Raw genomic sequence first — 22,792 nt, 5'->3', positions numbered from 1 at the left:
TTCCCACTCTCAGCCAGCCTTAGCCTTGATCCTATTTGCCTCCTGTCACCTCGGGTTGTTGGAGCCATTATCTCTGATATTGGCTCCTCTGGAAATCTTTCCGCTCTAATCAGAAGGAAGAATGGGTTTGGCTTCCTGAGAGCTTTTTAACCCAAAATCACATCAGTTCCAAAGAAACAGGGATTTTATTTCATTTAGGACGAAGTCGAGAAGTTTCAGTGTTGCTTCTTTGTCATGAATATTTACTCCCCGACCCATTAGGAGTCTAACCAAGGGCGATGTGCCATGGCTGGATGCTGATAAATATGTGCTATACGTGGCGCAGTAATCCTGCATGGCCCAATTATACCAATGCCACGGAAGCGTGGTAATCCGTTTGCTCCTCGCCGTTTTGTAAAGTTATCAGAAAAGGTCGAGTGCTCCACTAACACTGCGAGAGGAGCTCAGCCAAGGAGAAAACGAAGTGTCACTACTGCTTTCTCAGATTTGTTCCTGTGTTTTCAAGTGTTGCTCTTAGAGTCTAAAGCCATGTTCTTGGCAATAGGAAGGCTGTGCTTTGAGATAAACGCTAAAGCTCGCATTACATCATTTCAGCCGGTTCTCCTGCACAGATGGAAGATATAAATTCAGCCCGAGCAGTTCCCACACACTTGGTCACTCTCCTTTTTCCACCTTGCTGTAATTAATTGATCGCACCAACACTTTGACCCCTCTGGTCTTTCTGTCACGAGTGTTTTAAAGCTCGTCTTGCAGCAGTTATATTGATATGCTTTTCCCCAGCCGCTCCGCATGCACAGCTGTGCCTCACTTATTTCTCTGACTGTGAAATGTGTTTAACTTGTTCAATTTGAATGTCCCATATCTACTTTATGCATTGGACCACATGTGTAAAACACAAGGTCAAATCTGGCCCGCTGTAGCTTTTTATGTGGTCCTCTAGACTCCAAATGACATCAATAAGTCCTTCCAGTTTTTCACAAATCTGCAAAATTCCCACAAAATCAACAAATCTCCACATTTTTGTCTGATTTTACTGCAAATTTTCTCAAAATTGGTAAAAAAAAAATTTCGTTTAAGTGACTGTTGCCTCAGCCTTACTTGATGTCAAGTGATAGTCCGTGGTCAATTCAGGAAGTAACAAAAAGTCACATTTACCAACATAGATTAGCGCAAATCTAAAGATTCCTTACAAACATTTCTAAAATGGCACCACAAAATCTGTTGTTTTAATCCTGGAGAAACAACTATTTATTGGTTTTTTAACAGCTTAATTGGTTTTATTAATATATTCTTGTACAACCAGCCCTTTAAGAACATTCAGATTTTTTGTGGTCCAAAATGAAAATGAGTTTGACACCCCTGCAATATAAATACTTTTTCGATTGGTGTTATTTTCTAATGTCAAACTAAATTTTGGATTTACATTAGCTGGTAGCCACAATGAGCTAATTTCCCTTTTTGTGACATGATTTAAATATTACATATTCTAATATGGTGAGTTTCACTTGGATTAAGTAACAGTCTGAGAATCTAAAGTTTCAGGCATTTGTTTCTTGACAGTTTTTGTACTTTTAAAATAATAGCTATAAATGCATTCATTCATTTAAAATATCCCTGAAACAGTATTGCTATCACAGCCACAGATAAACACAAGAAAGCTGGTCTGATTTTCCAAAAATATCTTTTTTATTTCACATGAAAATGTTTCACATTTATCAAACTGTTTTTTTTTAATATAATCTATATATATATACACATATGGACATATTATACACTTCTCTTACTTACACATGTACAAAATTAGGCAACGAGAGTTCAGGTAAAAAATAAGAAGAGAAAGATGGTAGTCATACACTGTTGTGCTTTGTCGTTTCTGGTCATTTGAAGATGAGCTTAGCAACTCCGTTCGATGCTGTGTCCTGTTCTGCTGTGAACTGGTGACAATTTGTTTTATGAGAGAGATCAAAAACTAAACACAAAGAAAGATTTCCAACCAGCCCTTCATGTCAGAGTTTAACCGTTACAGTGGCTTCACCCAGCTAACGGAGAAGACCAGCCTCTCCTCGATACACGTCATCATCTCAGTGTTTTTGCTATTTGCAGAACATTTTGCCTCGACACTCTTTCAAATCAAAACTCCCCACAGCTCAAGTACATTCTCCTATTTTCAGTTCAACACGCACACGCACATATACATTCCCTTTCACACAAATACCGCGCCCCCGGCACTCATCGCCATCAGTAAACATTACATTTAGTGAGCACAAGGTATGTACAGTAAAACTTCTGAGCTGCAAAAAATGTCATAAATTATCTTCACAGAATGTACACGTAAAAGGATGTAGTGTGTGTTCACACAGCATCAGGTGGAGGTGTGCGTCAGTGTTCGAACTACAGCGGCTTCCGAAAAGCCTACACACACCCCTGTTAAAATGACAATAAGATTGAAAACTTTTTCCACATACAATCTGACATTTTTCTTGCACAATTCAAGTGAAACTGTCTATTTTTGAGACTAAATAGAAAAAAGTTGGCTACAAAATAATGGATTTTAAATTTGAGGATTTTCTTGACATTTGCATCCCTTAGATAAAGTTATAGTTTGCAGAGGTTTACAAAACAAGGTATCAATTAAGAGCATTTTATATGCACTATGTAACGGCGACAGAAGACACCAATCACTTGAGAGAGTGTGGAAATGCGGGAACATTACAAAAAAATTTAATTTCACCGAAATGAAAAAAACAAAGCAGACATAGCCTGATCAGGAAAGGATGCAACAACACTGAAAGAGCTGTTGGTTTCCACATGTGACAAAAAACCTCCAGAAGCTTTTGGAAAAATGTGTTTTAGTCTAAAAAAAAACTAAACTTAAGCTTTTGTGGCACGATGGTTTCAAAAACCTTTAGGTGTTTTGGAACGTAAGGTGGCTTTAGATTAGTAGATAACTAAGCTTCAAAGAAAATCTGGACAGGCCACCTGAAGAGGGCAAAGAAATATCCTCACAATATGACAGATTTTAGGAATCCTTCAACATAGAGCAGGTAAATATTACCAAATAAATTTGATTAAATGCTGAAATTGAATTAAAAGGCGCTTCGTTTCAGAATATGCTCAAATATGCAGCCAAGCTTATTATTTTCCTGCTGATTGTTTTGTTTTTCAGTTGAATTGTGCAGGCTAAATGTCACATATTCTACAGGAAAGGATCTGAAAAGTGATTTATTTTAAAAGCTTGTCGTTGTAACCAGTGTGTGAAGCCTTCTTAAAGCCGCTGCATGTGAGTTTGTTAGTGCTACAGTGTGTAAGCACATGGTCCACAAAGCAACGGTGGTGATGAGAACAGCTCCTGTGTGTATGAATGCTACATTTAGAGAAAAGTAATCACTTGAGACATCAACAGCACTCAGTAACAATAACACAACAAATCAGCACACAATATTCAAAGGTGGAATAGTGTACAAGTTAGAAAGAGGGCTGATCTTTGGCTCGAGTTCAGAAATCCAAAACCTAGATGGTCAAGTTAGTGTCTGTGCTCTTGGTTGTTCTTCATCCATGTTGATATCTTCTTCCTCTTCATAGTTTTAGAAGGAATGTGTCCTGCAAAAATGTTGTTGCATGGCCCTCCAGACAAATACAACTCAAATAGGGCTAGGCTTTCAAAAAATAAAAAATAAAATAAAATACTGTGATCTTCTGGAAAACAAGACAAAGCACAAAAACTTTGTCTCAAATGCTCAATGAGGGTCCATCTGTACTTTACAAGTTCTGAAAGTCTCTCCCAGCGGCCAGCATTGGGTAATATTTTTATTTTAAGTCCGTGGTTTCCAACCCCACAGACTGTCTTCACTCTAGTCCCTGAAAAAAAGTAAGTCTTTTCGCTTCATTTCAGTGTAACAAAAGTAGTAAAGGGACTAGCAATGAGACGACTGAGAGCGACGTAGACGCAGCTGCAGAGTGGACACTTTGGACATTTGGAAGGACTGCAACTGGGTCATCTGCTGGAAGAGAATAAAGAAAAGACATTAAGATTACACCCCAGAATCTTCCTCAAACTAAGCCTGAATTCCAATGCCTTTGAAAAGTTTTCAGACTCCTTGAACTTTGTTACATTTTACCAAAGTTTCAACTTCAAAACTTCAATGCAATCTCCTGGGATTTTATGTGATAGACGAACATGGTGGGGTGCATAATTTTGTAGTGGAAGTAAAAAGATAGAAAGTTTTTCTAAATGTATTGGCAAAAAAAAAAAAAAAATCTGAAAAGTGTAGTGTGTATTTGTATTTAGCCCCCTTTTATCTGATAACCAGAAATAACATCCAAACAATTACCGTAGAAGTCTACATTCGCAACGAGAGTTCACCTTTGGCTCATTTAATTTCAGCATAAACATTTCTGTTTTTTTTTTTAGAGAACATAATAAACAAACAGCATCATGAAGACCAAGGAACACCACAGAAAGGTCAGAGAAAAGGTCTAGATGAAGTTTAAAGCAGGATTAAGTTGTAAAATCTCTCTAGTTTTAAACATCAACCAGAATGTTATCAAAATTATCACCCAAAAATGACAAGAATGTGGCAAAACTGCAGCTGAAAGGTTCATGATAACTCTGAAGGAGCTGTAAAGGAAGCAAGTTCAGGTGGGAGAATCTATTAACACTCTACAAGTCTTTGGGAAAGAGTAACAAGAGGAAAGCCATAAAAAGTCCCACTGGCACATCATTTTTACAATTTGGCATGTTGTTGGCAGCATCATGCTGTGAGAATACTGTTTTTCCTGCAGGAACACAAGAGCTAGCCAGAGTTCAGAGTTGTTTCTTCTGTTTCTTCTTTCATAAAAACCATTTGCAGAGGTTCGCTTCCCAGCAGGATGCCACACTTTTCAGATTTTTGTACACAGAAAGTGTTGAAAATTAACTAAATGTGTAAAAACTTCAAGTGGTCTGAATATATATATATATACATATATTTTTTTTTTCAAAAACTGCATCACAGAGGACTGGTGAGCGTACCTGCAGGTTTGTTGGAAGGGTTGTGAACACCACCCCCTGCTCCAACTCCACCCCCGCCTGTACCTTTGTTGGCAACTCTGGCCTCCTGGGAGCCTAAGTAAGAAACAGAAACACGATTAGATCTCCTGCTTTGGTCTGTCCCCCGCTATTCTCCTTTCATCAGAGATGTAGGTGAACTCACCATCAGCTGCAATGACGTCCACCCGCAGCTTAAGACACTCTTTGCCGTGGTGGTGCAAAGGTTTGGCTGCAGAGAAGGCAAGATGGGGAAACGACGACACAGGCATTAACATCCAGACTAATGCACTTATCCTCCCCTTTAATCCACCTTCATGCTCGCAAGGGTGCAAACATGCACACACACGTTTAAATTCTTGGCAACAAAGCCTTGGGAGGCCATCTGCGACCAGGCAAAGTGAGTTTCGTCCCGCCGTTCCTCTAATTACAACCATGGTAAGGGTGACAAAATTGCACGAGCTCTGTGCACAGTCTAGCAGGACAAACACGGTACATGCTATGCCAACAGCCTGCACACGATAAGCTTCAAAGAGCTGAACACTACGCTCCAGCTGGTGCACGGAGATTGTTGTAGTCATGCTTTCTTATCAGGCCAAGATTTCAGCACGAGAATAATTACATTAACTTTAATTTCACCCTCTTTCGGGGCCACCCTGAGATTAGAGTTTGTGTTAACCTTTTAAGATAAGGATTTTAATGTCTCCTTAGGCTTACATTATAACTATTTACAATATGAACTAGAGCACTTTACAATAATTTATCATCTGTTTTTACAGTGCCTTACAGAGAGCAGACTTAAAATATTTTGAGACATTTAATCAGTTAATGTCAGGTTTCCTAATCAGACTTACAAATCTCAAACTTTTAGATGGTAAGTCAAGGACTGGAAATGGCAATTTTTTCAGATTGTATTTTATTTACTCAATTTTATTTTTTAATTTGAAAACTTTCCAAACATATCCAGACACATAGAACGTTTAAATCAAATTCCATGGTTTTTCAAACCTTATAAAAGCAATGCAGGGATTTTAGAAATGTTTTAATTAAAATGTTTTATGGGAAAAAAACCCCCAACATTTTATGATCAAGTCCTTACAAACTGACATTTTGAACTTCTGAAGCTTTGTGTTATTTGACTAACATGCCAAATAATGACATGGCATTGAGGGGACTCAAAGAAAAATCAAACATTTCCACTACATTGTTGCTGTAGATTAAAGACCTGCAGCTCATGCCTGAAGTCAAAAACTTATTTCTGCACAAAACAAGACAAACGCAAAACCATAACAGCACTTACAGATATAATAGTAGCTTTCTCCCTGACGAAACTCCTTCCCAAACGTGAATGGAGTAAAACGCTGGAACTTTTCGGAGAACTTCTCTGGAGCGTGAGGAGCAAATGGATGGCTGCACTCCCAGCGCATCTGGTCGTATGACTGGGGCTTGCAGGACACGTAATCTTCACGCTCCACCATGTACAGCACATACCGCTCGGCGTCCACCTGCGGCACCTCGCCCAGAGGGTAGTGAGGGCAAACAATGTCCAGGTAGTCATTGAGCTTCACCTCCACGGCATAGTCGTCCCGTTGAAACCTGCAGAGGGGGAGAGGAAGGGTGAGGAAGGTTACGCCAGTGGCAGGAGACTGATAACCGTAGTTATAGCTCAGGAGGGGTGATAAATGTAAGCCTCAAAACCTGTGATTATATATTGATCGGATGAACGTCAAATGTACGACAGGGAAATCAGAGGAAAGACTGAGCAGCCTATAAATGAGAGACGGAGAGTGGGACGAAGAGGGGATGTTGGGCCGAGAAGATGAGTATGTTCAGGTGGAATTAAAAGAGAAAACAGGGAGAAACGGCAATCTGCTGAGAACCTGCGCATAAATATGGATGAATGTGAAGTAGCTGCTGAGCTCTGCTGGGCTAGGAGCTGGCACAGAGCGCGCATCGATCCCGTGTCCCCCAGGAGTTGAATGATGTTTACAAAGAAACATTAGCAGTCAGTTAGCCCGTCAAGACAAGAGATGAGTATCGACAGCAGCAAGGCTACACACAAACACCTCAGGGATGGAGCATCAGAATGCATAATGGGAAAATGCACTTAAACAGACAAAAAAAACTTTATTCAAACCACTTATTCTCCAAATAGCAGCCAAAATGTGTTGTTTAAACTTTCAAAAGTAATGTTTCCCCCTTTTTATAATTTACCATGTATTAATTTCATTATACAGTAAAAGTACAATGACGTCAATGTCAGCATGAGCATGTTAATGCTGCAATAGCATGGTAAAGCCAAACAAATGTTAATTATAAAATTTCAGATTTGTTGAATATGCCAAAGCAAATCAATTGCCCTGATCCCAGGAGTGATCAGGGCAATTGATCACAGCTGGGATAAGCATACATGTTCATTTAACAAATTAAAATATGTAAAAGTATGACAGAGCTGCAGTGTAAGTTGTAATATAAAAACTTAAGCTACAATTAAACCAGGTATTTACTGCTTAATTAATTATATGCAACCTTAAATTATAAAAAAGACAAAAAACAAACATGTTTGTACAGGGTATTTAATTGCCTCCCATTCATACTTTTTAATGAAGATTGCAACATGGTTACAGCTGCAGTCAATGCCTTTGCTAGTGTTATAAATTTATGCAAGTTTCCAGACTTAAAATTACCCAAAATAGCTTCCCAATATCTTACCAGTTAAAAATGGTAATTATGCTATCCAAGTGCCAGAAATGCATAGATAGCATAATTTACACTTTGATGAGAAAATCTAAACATGAAACATGCATTATACAATATATTTTCATACACAATTTTATTTTAATTACAGTTTATATGCGTTTTCCCTCAAAAGCAGTTACCGTAAATCACGCTGTCCAGTTCCAGCTAGCATACTATTAGCATGCTAACAGCACAATTAGCTTCCAAACATTTTTATCTGCAGCTAAGAATAGTGATTTTTAGAATAATTTTAAAATACCCAATCACAATAAACATTCTCTTTTTTATAAACTTTGTCAAATATGAATAAAAAAGTTAAATATTTCTCATCCAGTGTTGTGGGTGTGATGCAGTTGATGCTTGTGAGAGTGAATCCAGTAAAATTTAAAATATTCTAATGGTTAAAACTTTGTTTTGAGTCATAATATGCATTTTAAGAGACATGCAGAGAGACTACGTAATCAAAACAAGCGTTAGATCATGCTGTTCATCACAGATTTTGTGGTTCATTCTCAGCAATCCTGCTGGTGATTATGCAACACAAAATTAGGAATCTAAGGCATGAAACCACACAAGTAGAGCTCAGTACTTTCCCCTCTTTAAATAGGATATGATATAATCAGTTAACATACAGAACACGATTGAGACACACTAAGCTGTATGGGGCATAGAAACATATGTTTTAACCCATTCATTAGCCAAGTTGAACGAACATGCAACATGGTGATAGGCTTTAACTGTCTTCCATCACATTCCCTCTCATTACAAACACAGAGACAGTCAGACTGTCTCTCTCTCCTCCATGAATCCCTCCTTTCAGTCCTCCACCCTCTTTACGATAGTCTTCATCAAAACCTTTTTTTTCCTTGCAGAAAAAGATGGATTTCAGCCTTCTGCACTCTGGAAAAATACAGAAAAGTCAAGCAGAGTACAAGAATTTAACTCCAATATGTCTCAACAATCTACGATTCTCCCTCCTGAGTTCATCCTTCATAGATATGAGTTTATCTCCAGGGAATTGCCACCAAAGGTATTTCACTTTTGTCTCCTGGCTGAGTGAGTACTCCAAGGGTGGCTCACAGCTAAAGCTCTCTGTTCTCTGTTGACGCCATTTATCACCAGGCAGGAGCAGTAGCTGGCCGCTCGTAACACACTGTCGCACACACTTTACACTAATTCCCATCTATCAACAACCTAAAGCTGTAGCTACCTACTATTTACACCCACCAAACCCACACAGAGCTACTTTTCCTCCCCTGGTAGATTACCACCCAGCCCCCATGAAATGTGGATCAGTTTACCGCCTCTTACTGTTCTGAGGTATCAAGGGAATCCCGAAGGAGGGGTGAGATTTGACAGACCTAAATATTTTAACAGCTTTCAAGCACAGTATAGAGTTCTGTTGCTTTTGCGATGAGTTGGGTTTGGATTGGGTTTTCGAAAGCTGAAAAAACAGACAACCAACCGTTGGATCAATATATCTGCGAATCATAATCCACTTCTTTAGGTACAGCTTTCTAGCAACAATTTGAACCCCCTTCTGGTTTAAGGCATAGATACAACGAGGTGTTTGAAACATTCCTGAAATGTTTTGGTATTAAGATGACAGCATCAAGCAATTCCCGCAGATTGCTTTGGCTGCACACATCTGATGGAAATCTCCCATTTCACCTCATCCCAGAGGATTCCTGGTGTACTGAGATTAGGCAACTGTGGAGGAAACTGGAGAACCATTAACTCAGTAAACCATTGAGATTATTTAAACTTTCTGACGTAGCGTGCTATCCTGCAGGAAGTAGCCATCAGAAAACAGAAACACTGAGGTCATCCTCAGGTAAAAGGTGGCGTTTACAGGTGTATCTTAGTAAATCAGAATATGCATTCTGTCAGATTAAAAATACCTTTTTTGAAAATTACGACATACCTATCACATATTTTTGTATTAAAAATGTTTCATTTATTTGATCTAGCATTCTCACTTTAAGGAATTAAACGTGGTTTTAATATGTTTAAGCAGAAAATTATAAGCGGTCTTGAAACATCCTTTTGTTTGTAAATAATCCATATTATATGTAGTTGATACATATTGAGTTGATAAAAAATAACTTTTCAATCTAATTTATTGAAATACACCCATAAATGTTGTTCAGTTGTAGTTAAAACATCTCCCATCTTTACATCACCAGCAGCCTGAATTGTCAATCCAATATAGGATGATTTATCAGACAAGGCAAATTCTTCCAACCACTTATTGTTAAACTTTGGTGCACATATGCAGATCATAGCTTCGGTTTATCAAATTTCATTGCATGTGCTTCAAGATTCAACTTGTGCATTCAGAGATGATATTCTGCATAAGTGGCCATTTGAGCTACTGCTGCTTTTCTATCGTCTCATACCAATCAGCCCCATTCTCCTCCGACTCCTGAGATCAACATTTTCTCCACAAAACTGCATCTCACTAGATATACTCTCTTTTTGAACTATTCTTTGTAAATCAGAACATTACAGTCACTGAAACACTCAAACCAGCTCATCTTGCATCAACAACCCATTCAAAGTCACTATAATCCCCTTCCTTCCTCTTTCCGAAGCTCAGTCTAAAGTTCAGCGAGTTGGCTTCAACTACCACCTATTAAAGTGGCTGGTGAATGAATGCAGGGTCAAGCTTTCAAGAGCTTGGAAGAAAAAAATGAGAGCTACCTATCTTCTCCATAAATCTTACAAGTTATGACTTCTCAAAAGCCTTCAGGGTGCTAAGCTGAAGTAGATATTTCTCTGTGAATTCTGCCTTTTCTCATAAACCCCTTTGGATGTAACAAGTAGAATTTGGTGGGGTTTTAGTGACAGGCTCCATATGTGTGACTAACGATCAAAGTGCTCAGGCCCATGCACAGGCACCAGTCGCTCATTAGTCAGTGAGGTTGTTTGTTGCCATAGGTCTTCCTGATACCCCCTGGTAACAGGATAGACGTTATGGCTCCAAGCTCTAGGTCCCGACTCTCCCTTCCCCCTGAATCAGTTTACCAATCTCCGCCTGACTGCATTCCCTTGCTGCTGATGGCCAGATAAACCACCATTTGAATACGAGGTTTCTTTAGTACAGTTCTGAAACTACCACCAAACTGTGCTGATAACAGTGTGCGGCAGCCAACTTGTGGAGAGGAAGAACAATAATTATCATTTTGCCACGGTCCAAAAAAGCTCAGCGCTTATCTCCCGCTTGCCTGCCGCACTCTATTTACCAGATCAGCTCGGAAGTGTTTTTTTCCCCCTGCTGTTACTTTCAATTGCAGCTGAATCGATAACACAGTCAAACAAGCGAGGTGTGTATGTGTTATCCATGACAGAGCCATCATCCCCCCAACAAACTATCTGCTTACACCTTGATTACCAACTGGTTGCGGTGTGTTCATCAAAAGAGGGTCAAAGGGGGCGCAATTAAAAACACAAAAAGAGGTATTAAAGTCACCCTGGAGGGGGTAATTATGCCCTCCTGCTCCCCACTTCCAACCCATTTAGGGTGAGAGTCTGAGCGGGGGAGACGGGAGACATGAATAGGAGTGGGCGAGGCGGGTCAAAGGGCTCCGGTTGGGAATGGCTTTTGAAGTTCCCCCATCAGTAAGTGTTTCTGTTTCGTGCTTTATCAATGCAGCCGTTTCATACGGCGTCTCTATTGACGTTTCAGACAGGAGCGGCTCACTTAGCAGGGAGAACGGTGTCTGAATGCACACCAGGGGAGACTGGCTAATGCCTTTTATTAATGGCAAACAGTTTTAATTATCCCACTGCCTTTTGTTCCCGTCCAGCGCCTCGGCATTGAAACGTTCCACATCATCAGCTTAATTAACTGATTGGAGTAACTCCCTTCAAAGAAAGCTTTAGCTCTTGTGTTTAGAAATTAAGCTAACAATGTCAAAGCCCGCCACCTTTACTCTCCAACGCCCCGACAAATCTTTCTTTCACACCCAACTTGGCGGTCCCTTGTTATTTTCCTCTTCCAGACTTTTTCTTTCAGTTTGTAAATGGGATGTATTGATTTATTCATATTGCTTAAGCCAGGATGCTTCCTATTAATCACACCAGTGCTTCTGTAAATGTCACAGCGTGGAGGAGCGGCTGTTTCCCCTCTTTTGTGATGATTTGTGGAACTGAGGCATGCAGCGAGTATTGTTTGCATGTGTGTCTGTCTCGGCCTGATACATTTAAGTGTGTGATTGTTTATGTCTGAGAAGGCGTGTGTGTGTTTTGCCTCACTCCAGCTCTGAGGAATCTGGGAGTGCGTTTCATCCGCGATAAGGTGGAAGATGAATGCCAATAAGGAACAGCTATGATAGCTCAGAGAGAGAATGTCAAGTGGTCAAGAATTTGGTGAAAAATCCACTACAGACCATATCCGGCCTCTCTTCCTCTTCACACGCTAAGGAATCCTTGATTTATTGGAGAGTTCTTTGGGAGCAGGAGTCTAATCGCTCTTCTTTAATCTCCTAGGTCTGCCTTTTTCCTTTCTACTCAACCTCTATCCCCTCCTTTCATCCATCCATCACCCTCCCATCTCTTTGCTCTATCACCCTCTGGAATGCCGGACCTCTGAGGTGAGGAGGCCACGATGTGGATCAAAGGTTGGACAGTTGTCAAATCAGCACCCGAGGATCTTAAACATATAAAGTTGTAAAGAAATACTCCAAAACTTCCTTTTGTCTTAACAAGACAATATTAAACTATCATGTCCTGGGCTATGTTTGTATGGGTTATGTCTCCTGGTAATTTCCCTCAACAAAGCTAGGGATAGTGAACCAAAATGTGTGGGTCCATCTAATCGGCTCATCCAGGCCTGGATTATTGGGTGGAGCAGAGTCTTTGCTGCAGCCCATTCATCAGCGCCAGACTCTGTTTAATACAGGGGCTTAGAGTGGACAGCGAGGCCCAATCAGGGACAAAGTAATGTGTGAGACAGGCAGGCTGGAGCTTTTTTCCCCCTACTTCCATTGTCCTCACATCAAGAGCAGGCATTACTCCTGTACGCAACAGTTTTGGAGTTCAAAGAAAACATTACTGGTAATTTAGATGTTGCAAAACCGTGATTGAAAAGTGAAAACAAAGTAATAAAAAATGGACACAGGGGAGCAGTTTGCTTCAAGATATTCCAATCAGAACCACATGTTGCCTAATAAGATGATTAAGCCTTAAAATCCGACAGTTCAGTGTTTCGGCTCGAATTCTTCTTGTAACTTTTGTCTATCCATTCATCCATCACCGCCAGCCGTCCCCTCCCACACTCTGTCCGTCTTTCATCACTCAATAAGCAAACCAGATCCTCATGTCAACCCCGTCCTTCCCCCCCTCACCTCAAACTCACTGAGCCAATCACAACCTGTTCTGGTGGTATTCCAAATATGCGGCTGTCTCTGGTCCGCCATTTGCAGTGTGAAGAGATTTTGTGCCAAGCCTAAATGTCCAGTGAGCTCTCTCGACTCCCCCCTCTTAACTAATAAAATAAAATAAATTAAATTAAATAATATTCCAACTTTTCACTCTTTGTGGCCCCGCGTGACTTTTTGTCATCAGTCTCAATCTGCTTTCCCCTGCCTGCCACTCAATCTTTGTCTCCTGACTGCATCATTGGTCACCCCAGCAGCATCTCTGGATGAACAGGCCAAGCTGCTTTTGCCACCCAGCAAAATGACAAAGCTCGGAAGAGACTGACTTCTTCTCTGGTACCGAACAGCTCAGATAGATGCACATGCTCTTTCCAACTGTCTCAAACTAGTCCCAGAACCATTTGTACTTCATAAAAAGGCCATAGCAGAAAGGTCAGCATTGACATCACATCTCTCAGGAGCCAAATGGCTATACAACCAAATTGCTAGATTGATGTCTACAATTTAAATCTTTTTCTTCTTCCTTTATGTTTTCGCCTTTCAAAACAGCTTCAAACCTTTATTAGAAATGGACCAATCAAACCATTACTGGCCTTCAAAGTTTGACCTGCAGACTCTGATTTGTGTAAATGTTTATTTAATGGGGCAACTGAATGCTAGACAGGATCCTGAATAGAGGGTGTACAGAAGAAAATGAAGATATCACTTGTTTATTCCCATTGAGGCCCAAATATACCTTCTACTCTAAAAGTAATTTTCACTAAACTCAAAACATGCAGTTCTTTCACCCCTTTGCCATTTTGTTGTGTTGTAGTTTAAGTGTTTCCAACAGACAATGCATGAATTTGCTCAGGGCCTCGTTTTGTACCTGCTTTCACAACAGGTGATTTAAAGTGATTCTCTAAAACCTAGCCATTACGTGCTGCCAATAAATGTGGTTATAAATCAGTTTTACCAGCAGGAGGTTGTTCAGAGTTGCTTTGGATGGATGGAGGTCATGTCTTATAAGTGTTTAATGGCTCCATGAGCATCCAAAGCAATATAAATAAAACCATAGTGTATTGCATGGTGTAAATCTTGAGGAAAGAACATATGATTAACTTAAATTATAGATGAGATTTGACGTTTTTATAACCATCTCAATAATTCCTGAGATTTGGTCTGATTTGTATGTTTTGAACCAAAAACTTTAGGTAAAAAATTTGTTTCCCACAGGACATTTGGTACCAAAAATAGATCATTTCATATGCTCTTACAATTGAGACATATTGAAGGGTCTTGTATTGATGTATGATAGACCAAATCTTCACATTTAGTCTACTATAAAAAACTATATTTATGCTCTTATAATCTATAATGTACGTTTCTACATTTAGAGGCTTTCTCCAACATCTAGCCAATTATTTACAATAAACACAATACTTTAAAATGAATAAATGCAAAGCATATGGAATATGTTGGTATAGAAATGGAGGTGCAAAATGGCAAAGTGGTGAATTCACTCAGATTAGAAACAAACTGATATGAAAGTATTAAGCATATTTGTATGACGTGATTTGTACAAAATGAGGCAAATTGACCTAGAGCTCAACATGCTATTTGTCAATGTGTTTACAGATGTTTACAAGTATGAGTTTTTAGCTTTGATATATGTAATGATTTGGTGGAAAACTAAATTTTTCCAATATTTAACCCATAAAATACCAACAAAATAGATAATTTTATTGATGCTTTTCTGAATTTTAGGGGACTATCTTCCAAAATTGTCAGATCTTATTTCAGCTGTGGTAATAAAATTCATCTGTAGTGATTAATCTCTAATAGGATTGAATATAAGGCAGGGCTTAAGTTACACAACAGCCTGTACTTACCCAACAAGAAAAAACACAATGTTATGTTTTGCTGATGATATCCAACTTTTTTTTGGCAAATTGCTCCTCATTGAAAATTAATCATGATAAGGAATTACAGCTGTAACTGAGATTTTTCTTCCTCCATGACTCTTGTAAATCACTGCAGAGAGGTTAAGGAAAAGGGGAAGTCTGGTGCACAGATAAGGAAGAGTAATCAAGATGGGAAAGTGGGCGATTAAACAATCTGAGGGGTTCATGGGGGTAAGACTGGATCAGAGGTGAAGCCCGAGCAAGATATATTCGGTCAATTCATCCTGGTTGAAAATATGGCTCATAAAACAATTAATCCTCTGCTAATCATAATATTCTCACCCTTCAAACATTTCCCACATAAAAGCCTGGGAAGTTTAATCAACTCCTGCATTCAGACTTCTCAACGTTGCGTGTGTTGCTGTGTGAGAAATGTATTGTTTATTGTGCAGACAGGATACGCAGTTTTCCCGGGAAAACATGTTAACAGGATGCTCAGCACTACGCAGGAGACAGCGTGCAGACTATGGCAGTGGCGACCCGACAGCTCGCCTGCTGAAGTGTAAAGAACTTTGGCCTCATTCATTATATGGCGCAGTCAATAAAACATGTCCCTCCTACCTGTGACACTACGAGAAAGAGTTGAAACGGGATAGGGAAGAACAACACAAGACGTGATTACTGTCCATTTGACCATTTCACTGAGCATTTTCTCCAGATTGAATTTACCAGACAGATTACAATGCCAGATTAAGAGCAGAAGGAGGGGGAGAGAGGGCAGACAAAGATGGATCGACTTAGGAATTTTCTAAAGAGAATGCTGACCAGCAAAGGGGGAAGGGTGAGGGGCCGGATCAGAAACTTAAGTGGAAAACCTGGATGCTTTTTTTTTTCCAGGGAAGTGACTCTGGGTCAAGTTACTCGGAATTCAAAACTTCATCTTTCTTTGCCAAATGGGAAAACCCAGTTTTATCTGTGATCTCTGAGTCCCACATGTGAATACAGATATAGAAGCAGAACCAAGGCTTAACATTATTACTATATTCATGGGATTTCTTGTTCCAAATCTTCAGAATAACCTACATGTAGACAGGGAGGTATAAAGAGCAGGGAGAGTCTTAGAAAGAGACTCAAGTGGATTTTTGATGAGAAGATAGAAGAAGGAAGCTATAAGGGATACGGCTGAGAGGGGAAAAAAAGTGTGAAGGAAAAGGGCAAAGTACCTTAGTGCCAAGAACGATAAAAAAAAAAAATATATATATATATACCACACCTCTTAGCATGCTTCCCTCTTTCCCATTCCCTTCTCTGAGAACCAGAGTTGGAGGTGAGGAAATAATAGCCTGAAAAGGGACAGCTTGTAAAGTTGAGATAAAAGCTGGCAAAAAGGAGTGAAAAAACACGAAAGGGGGAAGAGTGAGAGTTTCCCAGAGGCAGAGCGCCGGCCTGAGTGGCAGAGTGGCATTCAGGGACCACCGGCGTGACAGAATGACTGACAGACCGATAGAGGCTGTGCCACTTCATCACACGGTGAACTCTGACCCGCGATCGGTCACACCAGTTACTATTCTCTTTCTGTGGCCCACTGTGAAGACCATTCCCCCCAATTTGTATGGGGCGCATCACAAAACAGCCACATTGACTGGTTAAATAGCAAGAAAATCCTTCATACCAGAAATAACTGCACACATTGAATCCAGGCATGGGGTGTGTGAGATGCTCAGGGTTTAATTATCTCACCTACAAAAGCCACAGTTTTACATACCGCAGCATTTACAGAAGAGTTTAAAACAAAGAAGCATAATATAATAGCTTTTAAAAAAACAGGAAAGAAGCAAATAATTCTACTTCTGCCAAAAAAAGTGAATGCAAATTACAACTTGAAACAGCTTTCAAGTTGTAATTGCACAGAAAAATATATCTTCTTTCCTGTCTGCTGTTTACAGAGTAATTCAAGTGTAACATGCTGATATCAGCTGGCCACATTTCACTGCACTCTCTATGAATTAAATTTGTCTGTCAACTAAATGAGGGAAAAGCGTAGATGCTCTCTCTCAGCCAGCTGACTGGCAGTACACATTGAGGAGTTGAGGGATATCACCGTTTAATTTGATGCTCTGTAATGTCGGAGGAAATAAGAAAACATTTCTGTGAATCATTAAAGTTGCAAGAGAGAGCTGAACTTTTACAGGGTAACAGGAAGGTTGAAGGAAATACAGAAAAATTATCTCAATTTCATCCTTCAGAGATTTTCATCTATGTCTGGCATGGAGCATGTCAGATTTGGAAATGTTGGCAGCCTTTCGTAAATGTTCTGGGAGACAACTGGAGTTACCTTCACTAACTGCATTGTTCATCAACGTAAGATGCTAAAGGCAGTTTAAAAAGAAAAATCTGTAATTCATGCTTTAAAATGACTGCCCTCACACACACAGTGTGGCAACACCTCTGCTTCAAACATAAATGATTGACGCCGCCTCAGGCTAAGGTGAGGAAAAACATATTTTGTAGTTCTTATATCATCCAATAACAATATCACTCCTGAATTGGCCAAAATAGCTGGCAGAGATACTAGCAATGAGATTCAGATTAGAGCATCTCAAATGTTTTGTTTTTATCTTCGTGTACTTTGATACTGGTAGCTGAGCCAGGGTAATCCTATCAGTAAACAAGATTACCCTGACAGTTGTCAGGAAGTACAGGAAGGCCCATAAACATTCAGAATCAAAGCTAATTAACTTAAAATGCAGGGTTTGATGCAAAAAGTGTATGAGTCCATGAGTGAGTAAAGAGTTAAAGAGACAGTTAAAAAAACAAAAAGTCACAGAGCCAAGCTGAGAAGAAACTGTGCCAAATAGGATGAAGGGGAAAGCGGCAGAGAGAGGAGCCGACAGGTACAAAGCAGAAAAGGAAAAGAAGGGGAGTTGGGTTTGTGGTCTTCTCATGCTCTGCCAGCAGCGAAAAGACGGGAAAAAGTGGAAAAAGGAAGGTGTGAAAAAGGAAATTATGGCCTCAGATTTGGAGTTCCAGGGTTTAGAGTGCTCCTGGGAGGATGTTAACCTTCACAACCGCGTGGCACATGTGTGTGCACGGTCGGGTTAATGTGTAGAGAGCATGAGTCACGGTGTGAGTAAGCTTCTGCACGAAGACACTCCCTTTCACAAAAAAACAAGTCGGCGTGTTGGAAGGGAGAACCTGTGCTCCTTTTTCTGGGAATCAAAGCTGATTAAGCTGTGGCTAATCTAAAACAAAAGTTGGAAAACACACCACAAGTGTTGAAATGCAAACAGATTTCAGTCACGCTGAAACAAAGTAGTCATTAAAAGTTCAAGCAGGCTCGACCTTGGAAGTCAGCAGGCCCCAAGGCGCGATGGCACTACCGGGAAAGAAGTGGATATGCATGAGTGTGTACTGTTGAACAAACAAGCTGTGAAAAAGGAAATGAGCCTGGGCCGCGTGGACCGAAGTCATCAATTTCAGATCGATTTGATTAACGACAGCTTTTTTTATGATGGGAGAGCACCACAAGGGAGAAATAATGGACGTCAACACATTGGATCAAGTGGCGGGTCACAGGGGAGGCAGTGTGGAGATTAAAAGATGAAAATCTACTGAATGAAACAAATTCAGAAATTCTGCTTAAGATAAGAGAAAGAGAGAGAGAGACAGAGTCATTTGGAGGAAAACAGCAAGTGCAAACAAGACGGATTACCAGTTTGTACGCAGGGACCGCAACTGTTGTTGCACAGCAGGGGCACGCCAACATTAAAATAAAACCCCTCTCCATCTGGGACTTTGACTTTCCTCTGATTTCCAGAGAAAAGCTTTGCTGCTGTAATTACGGACTTTCTGAGAACATGACATGATGCAGTTTTATCCCTCATGGGGAGAAAGTTGGTTGAGGGAGAACTTTTGGTGTTTGCAGAGAGAGAGAGGATGATTGATTTAGACGCCGTTGGTGTGATTGAGTGATTGTCTGCCAGGAGTCTCTGTTTGCACTTGCCTGCTCATATGTGTCGCTATGTGTGTCTCTGTGTGCAGAACTTTGCTTGTGGTTTCTTGAACCTGACCTTCTTCGGGCCGTTTCACCCCAGACATCATCAACTATGATTCTAATTGACCCCCCTCGCTTATTCCAAACGGCCGGTCCCTAACCCCGACGATTTGAGCTCCAATTTCTTCTCCCCGAACAATCCATCTCTCTCCCACGTAGTGTGACCTACTGGGCAGGCTTCATGTTACCTCCTCTGTCTCTGTCGTGCAGCATTATTGTTCGTCCTGCCACCTGAAACATAAACGCCCTCCTGTCTCCCTGACGGCCCGCGCAGAACGCGATGTGAAAGACGTCCCCTGATTTAGGAGATGCAGTAACCTCACGACTCCACGCAGTGGTTAGGGCTCTGTGTTAGATGGGGAGGATATTGCAACAGATATTTCAACACACTGCTGTGAGTCAAGCCTGTAAAAATCCTGGAAAAGTTTATGAGCTGAAAGGATGTTAGCCAATGAATGAAAAAATGTGTGAAACAGATGCTTTTTGTTGCATTTGCCTTAAGGATGCCATCCAGTGGTGTATTTTTTATTCAAATATGAACTTAAACGGGCAATAAAACACATCTGGGTAATTAAATAATTTTTTGCCACAGCAAAATGCTATATTTTTAAAAGGCAAATTAAAGAAGAAGAAGAAAAAAATGCTAGATGCTTTGATGACACCACAAGAGGAACAACACCCCATTTCATATCCATTAAGTTTTGCACCATGCTCTTAAGCCATCCATTTAGAGTTTATTTGATTTGTTTCCCCATAGATTTATTTCCAATGTTTCTGGACGACTAATTGGCTAATTCTGATTTTGACCAGTTCCGACTGGAACACATGCAATAGATTAGCTGCACTTTCTTAAACTAGAGCAATTAGAAAACTGACCAATTTTCCTGTTTATGCATCATAATATGCACAGCTAACTCCAGCACAATCAAAGTATATGCTCTTTAATGCCTTCAAAGACTGAAAAAGGAGGGAGTTCTTAGTTTTTATTTATTTTACAATTAAGAGGAAACAGAAATGTTTAGTATTTAAACTGAAACTTAACTGTTTCATACAATTAAGGAAAATTTGGCAAATTGGGGCCAATTGACTAATTAATCTTCGTGTCTTTTGTGAGTGATAAAAATCACAGAAACACTCAAAACCTGAACTTTGTTTGGAAGATTGTGCTTAAACCAGGGTTTAGACTCTGATGGCCACCAAAACTAAAAAAAACTGAAAAAACATCAATGATCGTCTTTAACTTTGGAACAAGTCTAGCCAGTTCTGTGGCACTAAAAGCAGTCTGACCTCACAGTACTTATCTAAGCTTAACAACTTTTCCCTTTCTGACTGCTGAAAGATGTTTTTTTCATACTTCTTCCCCCTGGTGTTGCCAAGAATGGTTATGATTGCATTGGTTGGACAAATGCATTCATTGGAAGGCAAACTGGAGGGATTGAGTCAATTATAAACTATTAGAGGAAGAAGTGACTGATGCAGAAAAAATACTGGAGCTTAGAAAACATCTTACCAGAATGCATCAACCAGGCCATTTTGGTTTCATTTAATGACTTGGCTCAAAATCGTTGCTGAAGATTCTTCATTCTCGTTTCTATTTTCAGTCAGCCTACGTCCATGTGCGATATTTAGAAAGGCACCAAAAGAGATTGAATTGTGGATAATTTCCCTTGATCGGTGGGACAAATACTGAAAATCCACATTTTCTTTCTATTCCTTGCGGCACATTCCTCATTTTTAATGTTACTTAGTTGTTATTGGGGGAGTAAATATCTAAATTGGTACAAACTGGAATGTCAGCAAAACCCAGGAATCAGTATCAAGCAGAACAAGCCTGAAATATATGCATCATTCTCTCACATAGCTGAAATATTTTGCCACAACTTTGCAGAAGAGTAGTAAACATAAGGTGATGTTGATCAAAAACTAAAATAAAATCGCAAAAATACATGCATACAAAATAACCAATAAGCTACTTTATGCCTTTTGTGATGTCATCAGCAGTGCATTTATGGAGAGGTGTCTGGTCGGATAGATTTTATCTTGATATATTACGACTTACAACAAATTAGAAGCGCAAACAGGAAAACCGAACTTTCTATGTTGTTGAATGGGTGAAAAACTATAGTGAGTGACTTTACCGAAAAGTCCAGATAATGGCTTTAAATCCCCGCTGCTTTTATTAAATCCCTCCATTTAACTCAGCTTTATATCCATCTAATAGCAGGAAATGTTTAATAACTTCGCTTTCAGGTTAAAAAGATAAATACACAAATACTTCTGCACCACATGCGCACCCAGATTGCGAAAACAAAACAAGAAAGAAAAAAAAAAACCCGGATTAAATGAGAACAGGTTGAGCCATGACCTACAGATAAACAACCTTATAATAATAACAAGGCACGAAGGAAAGTGCCGTAAAGTGGGGGAAAGAGAGAGGGAGGAGAAACACTCCCAACTGTCTGGCATTATCATGTCAACAGCAGCCAGTTGCCTCCATCCCAAACTCATCAAAACAACAACCACAGGAGACTTGCTGCAATTATTCATGCATGCACTCGAACACTGATCGTGAAGGATTGCTAGCCAACAATTAAAGATGAAAACTTCTCGTTGTCTTCACTTTTGAGCATGCATCTGATCTGAGGGATGAAATAAGAGGAGATGTTTACTTTGGGTTGGTGCTGTTCCAGTAGACGCTGTGCCGCTCCGCCGAGGCAAACCAGGCGCAGAAGCTCGCAACGAAGCCCGCAATCCAAATTAAATCCATGCTGGAGAGAAGAGTCAGAGGCGCGCAGAGACTCGCAGAAGTGAACTAACTGATTTGTGCAAAAACTAAAAAGCAAAAAGGGGAAAAAAAAGCAGACTACCACTGACAATAAAGTGCACGCCCGTGCACCTCGAGGCTGCACGCTGAAAAATGATAAACGCTTTCTGTAAATCTGAGAGAAGAGTAGCAAAGAAGTGGGAAAGAACTCTGAGTGAACAAGTGAACTCAGCAAAGCCGTAGTGAATGAGAGGGTGAGCTGCGTGGAGGCTGGTTTTGTGAAACGCCCAGTGCTGGAGGACACGCCCTCCGTAGGGCAGGGGACCAATCAGAGACTTGTCCGAGAAATGGTGCGCTTTCAAGCTTTGGGCCAGCAGTGAAGGAGGATACCTGGTCAAATACACATTAATTATAGAATTTGGACATCCGTTTTTTATTATAATATTAACCTTAAAGTTGGGTTCTTCAAAAGCTTTTATGTTTTGTTATGATTTATACTACTATGGATGTGGAAAATGGAGTTCTGACATCTTAATAGAGAATTTACCCCAGTTTAAATATAAGGTGAATGTTATCTGTAATCACCATAATTAAATTTAACCTGTCACTAACTCTAGCTGAATGTTTTTTTTTTTGTTCTTGCAAATATATTCATACTGCTTGGACTTGTCCACATCAGACAACTACAAGTCCTCCTTTTTTTTATTAGGATTGTCTGTAACAGATCAAAATGAAAAAGTGCAATTAATAAATTAATTATTTTCAGTCGCAGTGACTTAGTACTTTTCAGAAGTTAGTAAACAGAGTTTAAACTTGGGTAAACTTCACTGAATAAAGAACAAGAATGCTGTAACCATAAATGCACAAGTCACAGACACACACCTGCAATATATGTAAAAGTGAGACTTCTGGTCTGTGCACAAGCTTTGTTGTTTTAATGTTATG

The 22,792-nt window shown here is 39.9% G+C and overlaps 1 protein-coding gene across 2 annotated transcripts; it reads right to left on the bottom strand.

Annotated features, from left to right (window-relative positions):
* Nucleotides 1–1,733: 1,733 nt before the first annotated feature.
* efna1a (ephrin-A1a) lies at nucleotides 1,734–22,109 on the bottom strand. 2 transcript variants are annotated; one of them, XM_028036408.1, is made up of 5 exons: nucleotides 21,753–22,109; nucleotides 6,327–6,622; nucleotides 5,193–5,258; nucleotides 5,012–5,104; nucleotides 1,734–4,001 (listed from the first exon to the last, which is right to left on the bottom strand). In XM_028036408.1, the coding sequence occupies exons 1-5, from the start codon at nucleotides 21,848–21,850 to the stop codon at nucleotides 3,889–3,891; spliced, it is 666 nt and encodes a 221-aa protein (XP_027892209.1). In that variant the 5' UTR covers nucleotides 21,851–22,109; the 3' UTR covers nucleotides 1,734–3,888. The 2 variants fall into 2 exon arrangements, with proteins under 2 accessions (XP_027892209.1, XP_027892210.1); XM_028036409.1 differs by having other exon boundaries at nucleotides 1,734–3,998; nucleotides 21,753–22,108.
* Between the last annotated feature and the right edge of the window lie 683 nt (nucleotides 22,110–22,792).

This window comes from Xiphophorus couchianus, chromosome 13, assembly GCF_001444195.1.
Source record: "Xiphophorus couchianus chromosome 13, X_couchianus-1.0, whole genome shotgun sequence".
Taxonomy (NCBI): domain Eukaryota; kingdom Metazoa; phylum Chordata; class Actinopteri; order Cyprinodontiformes; family Poeciliidae; genus Xiphophorus; species Xiphophorus couchianus.
Note: the sequence above shows the minus strand (reverse complement) of the source record. Positions and strands in the feature narration are given on the sequence as shown.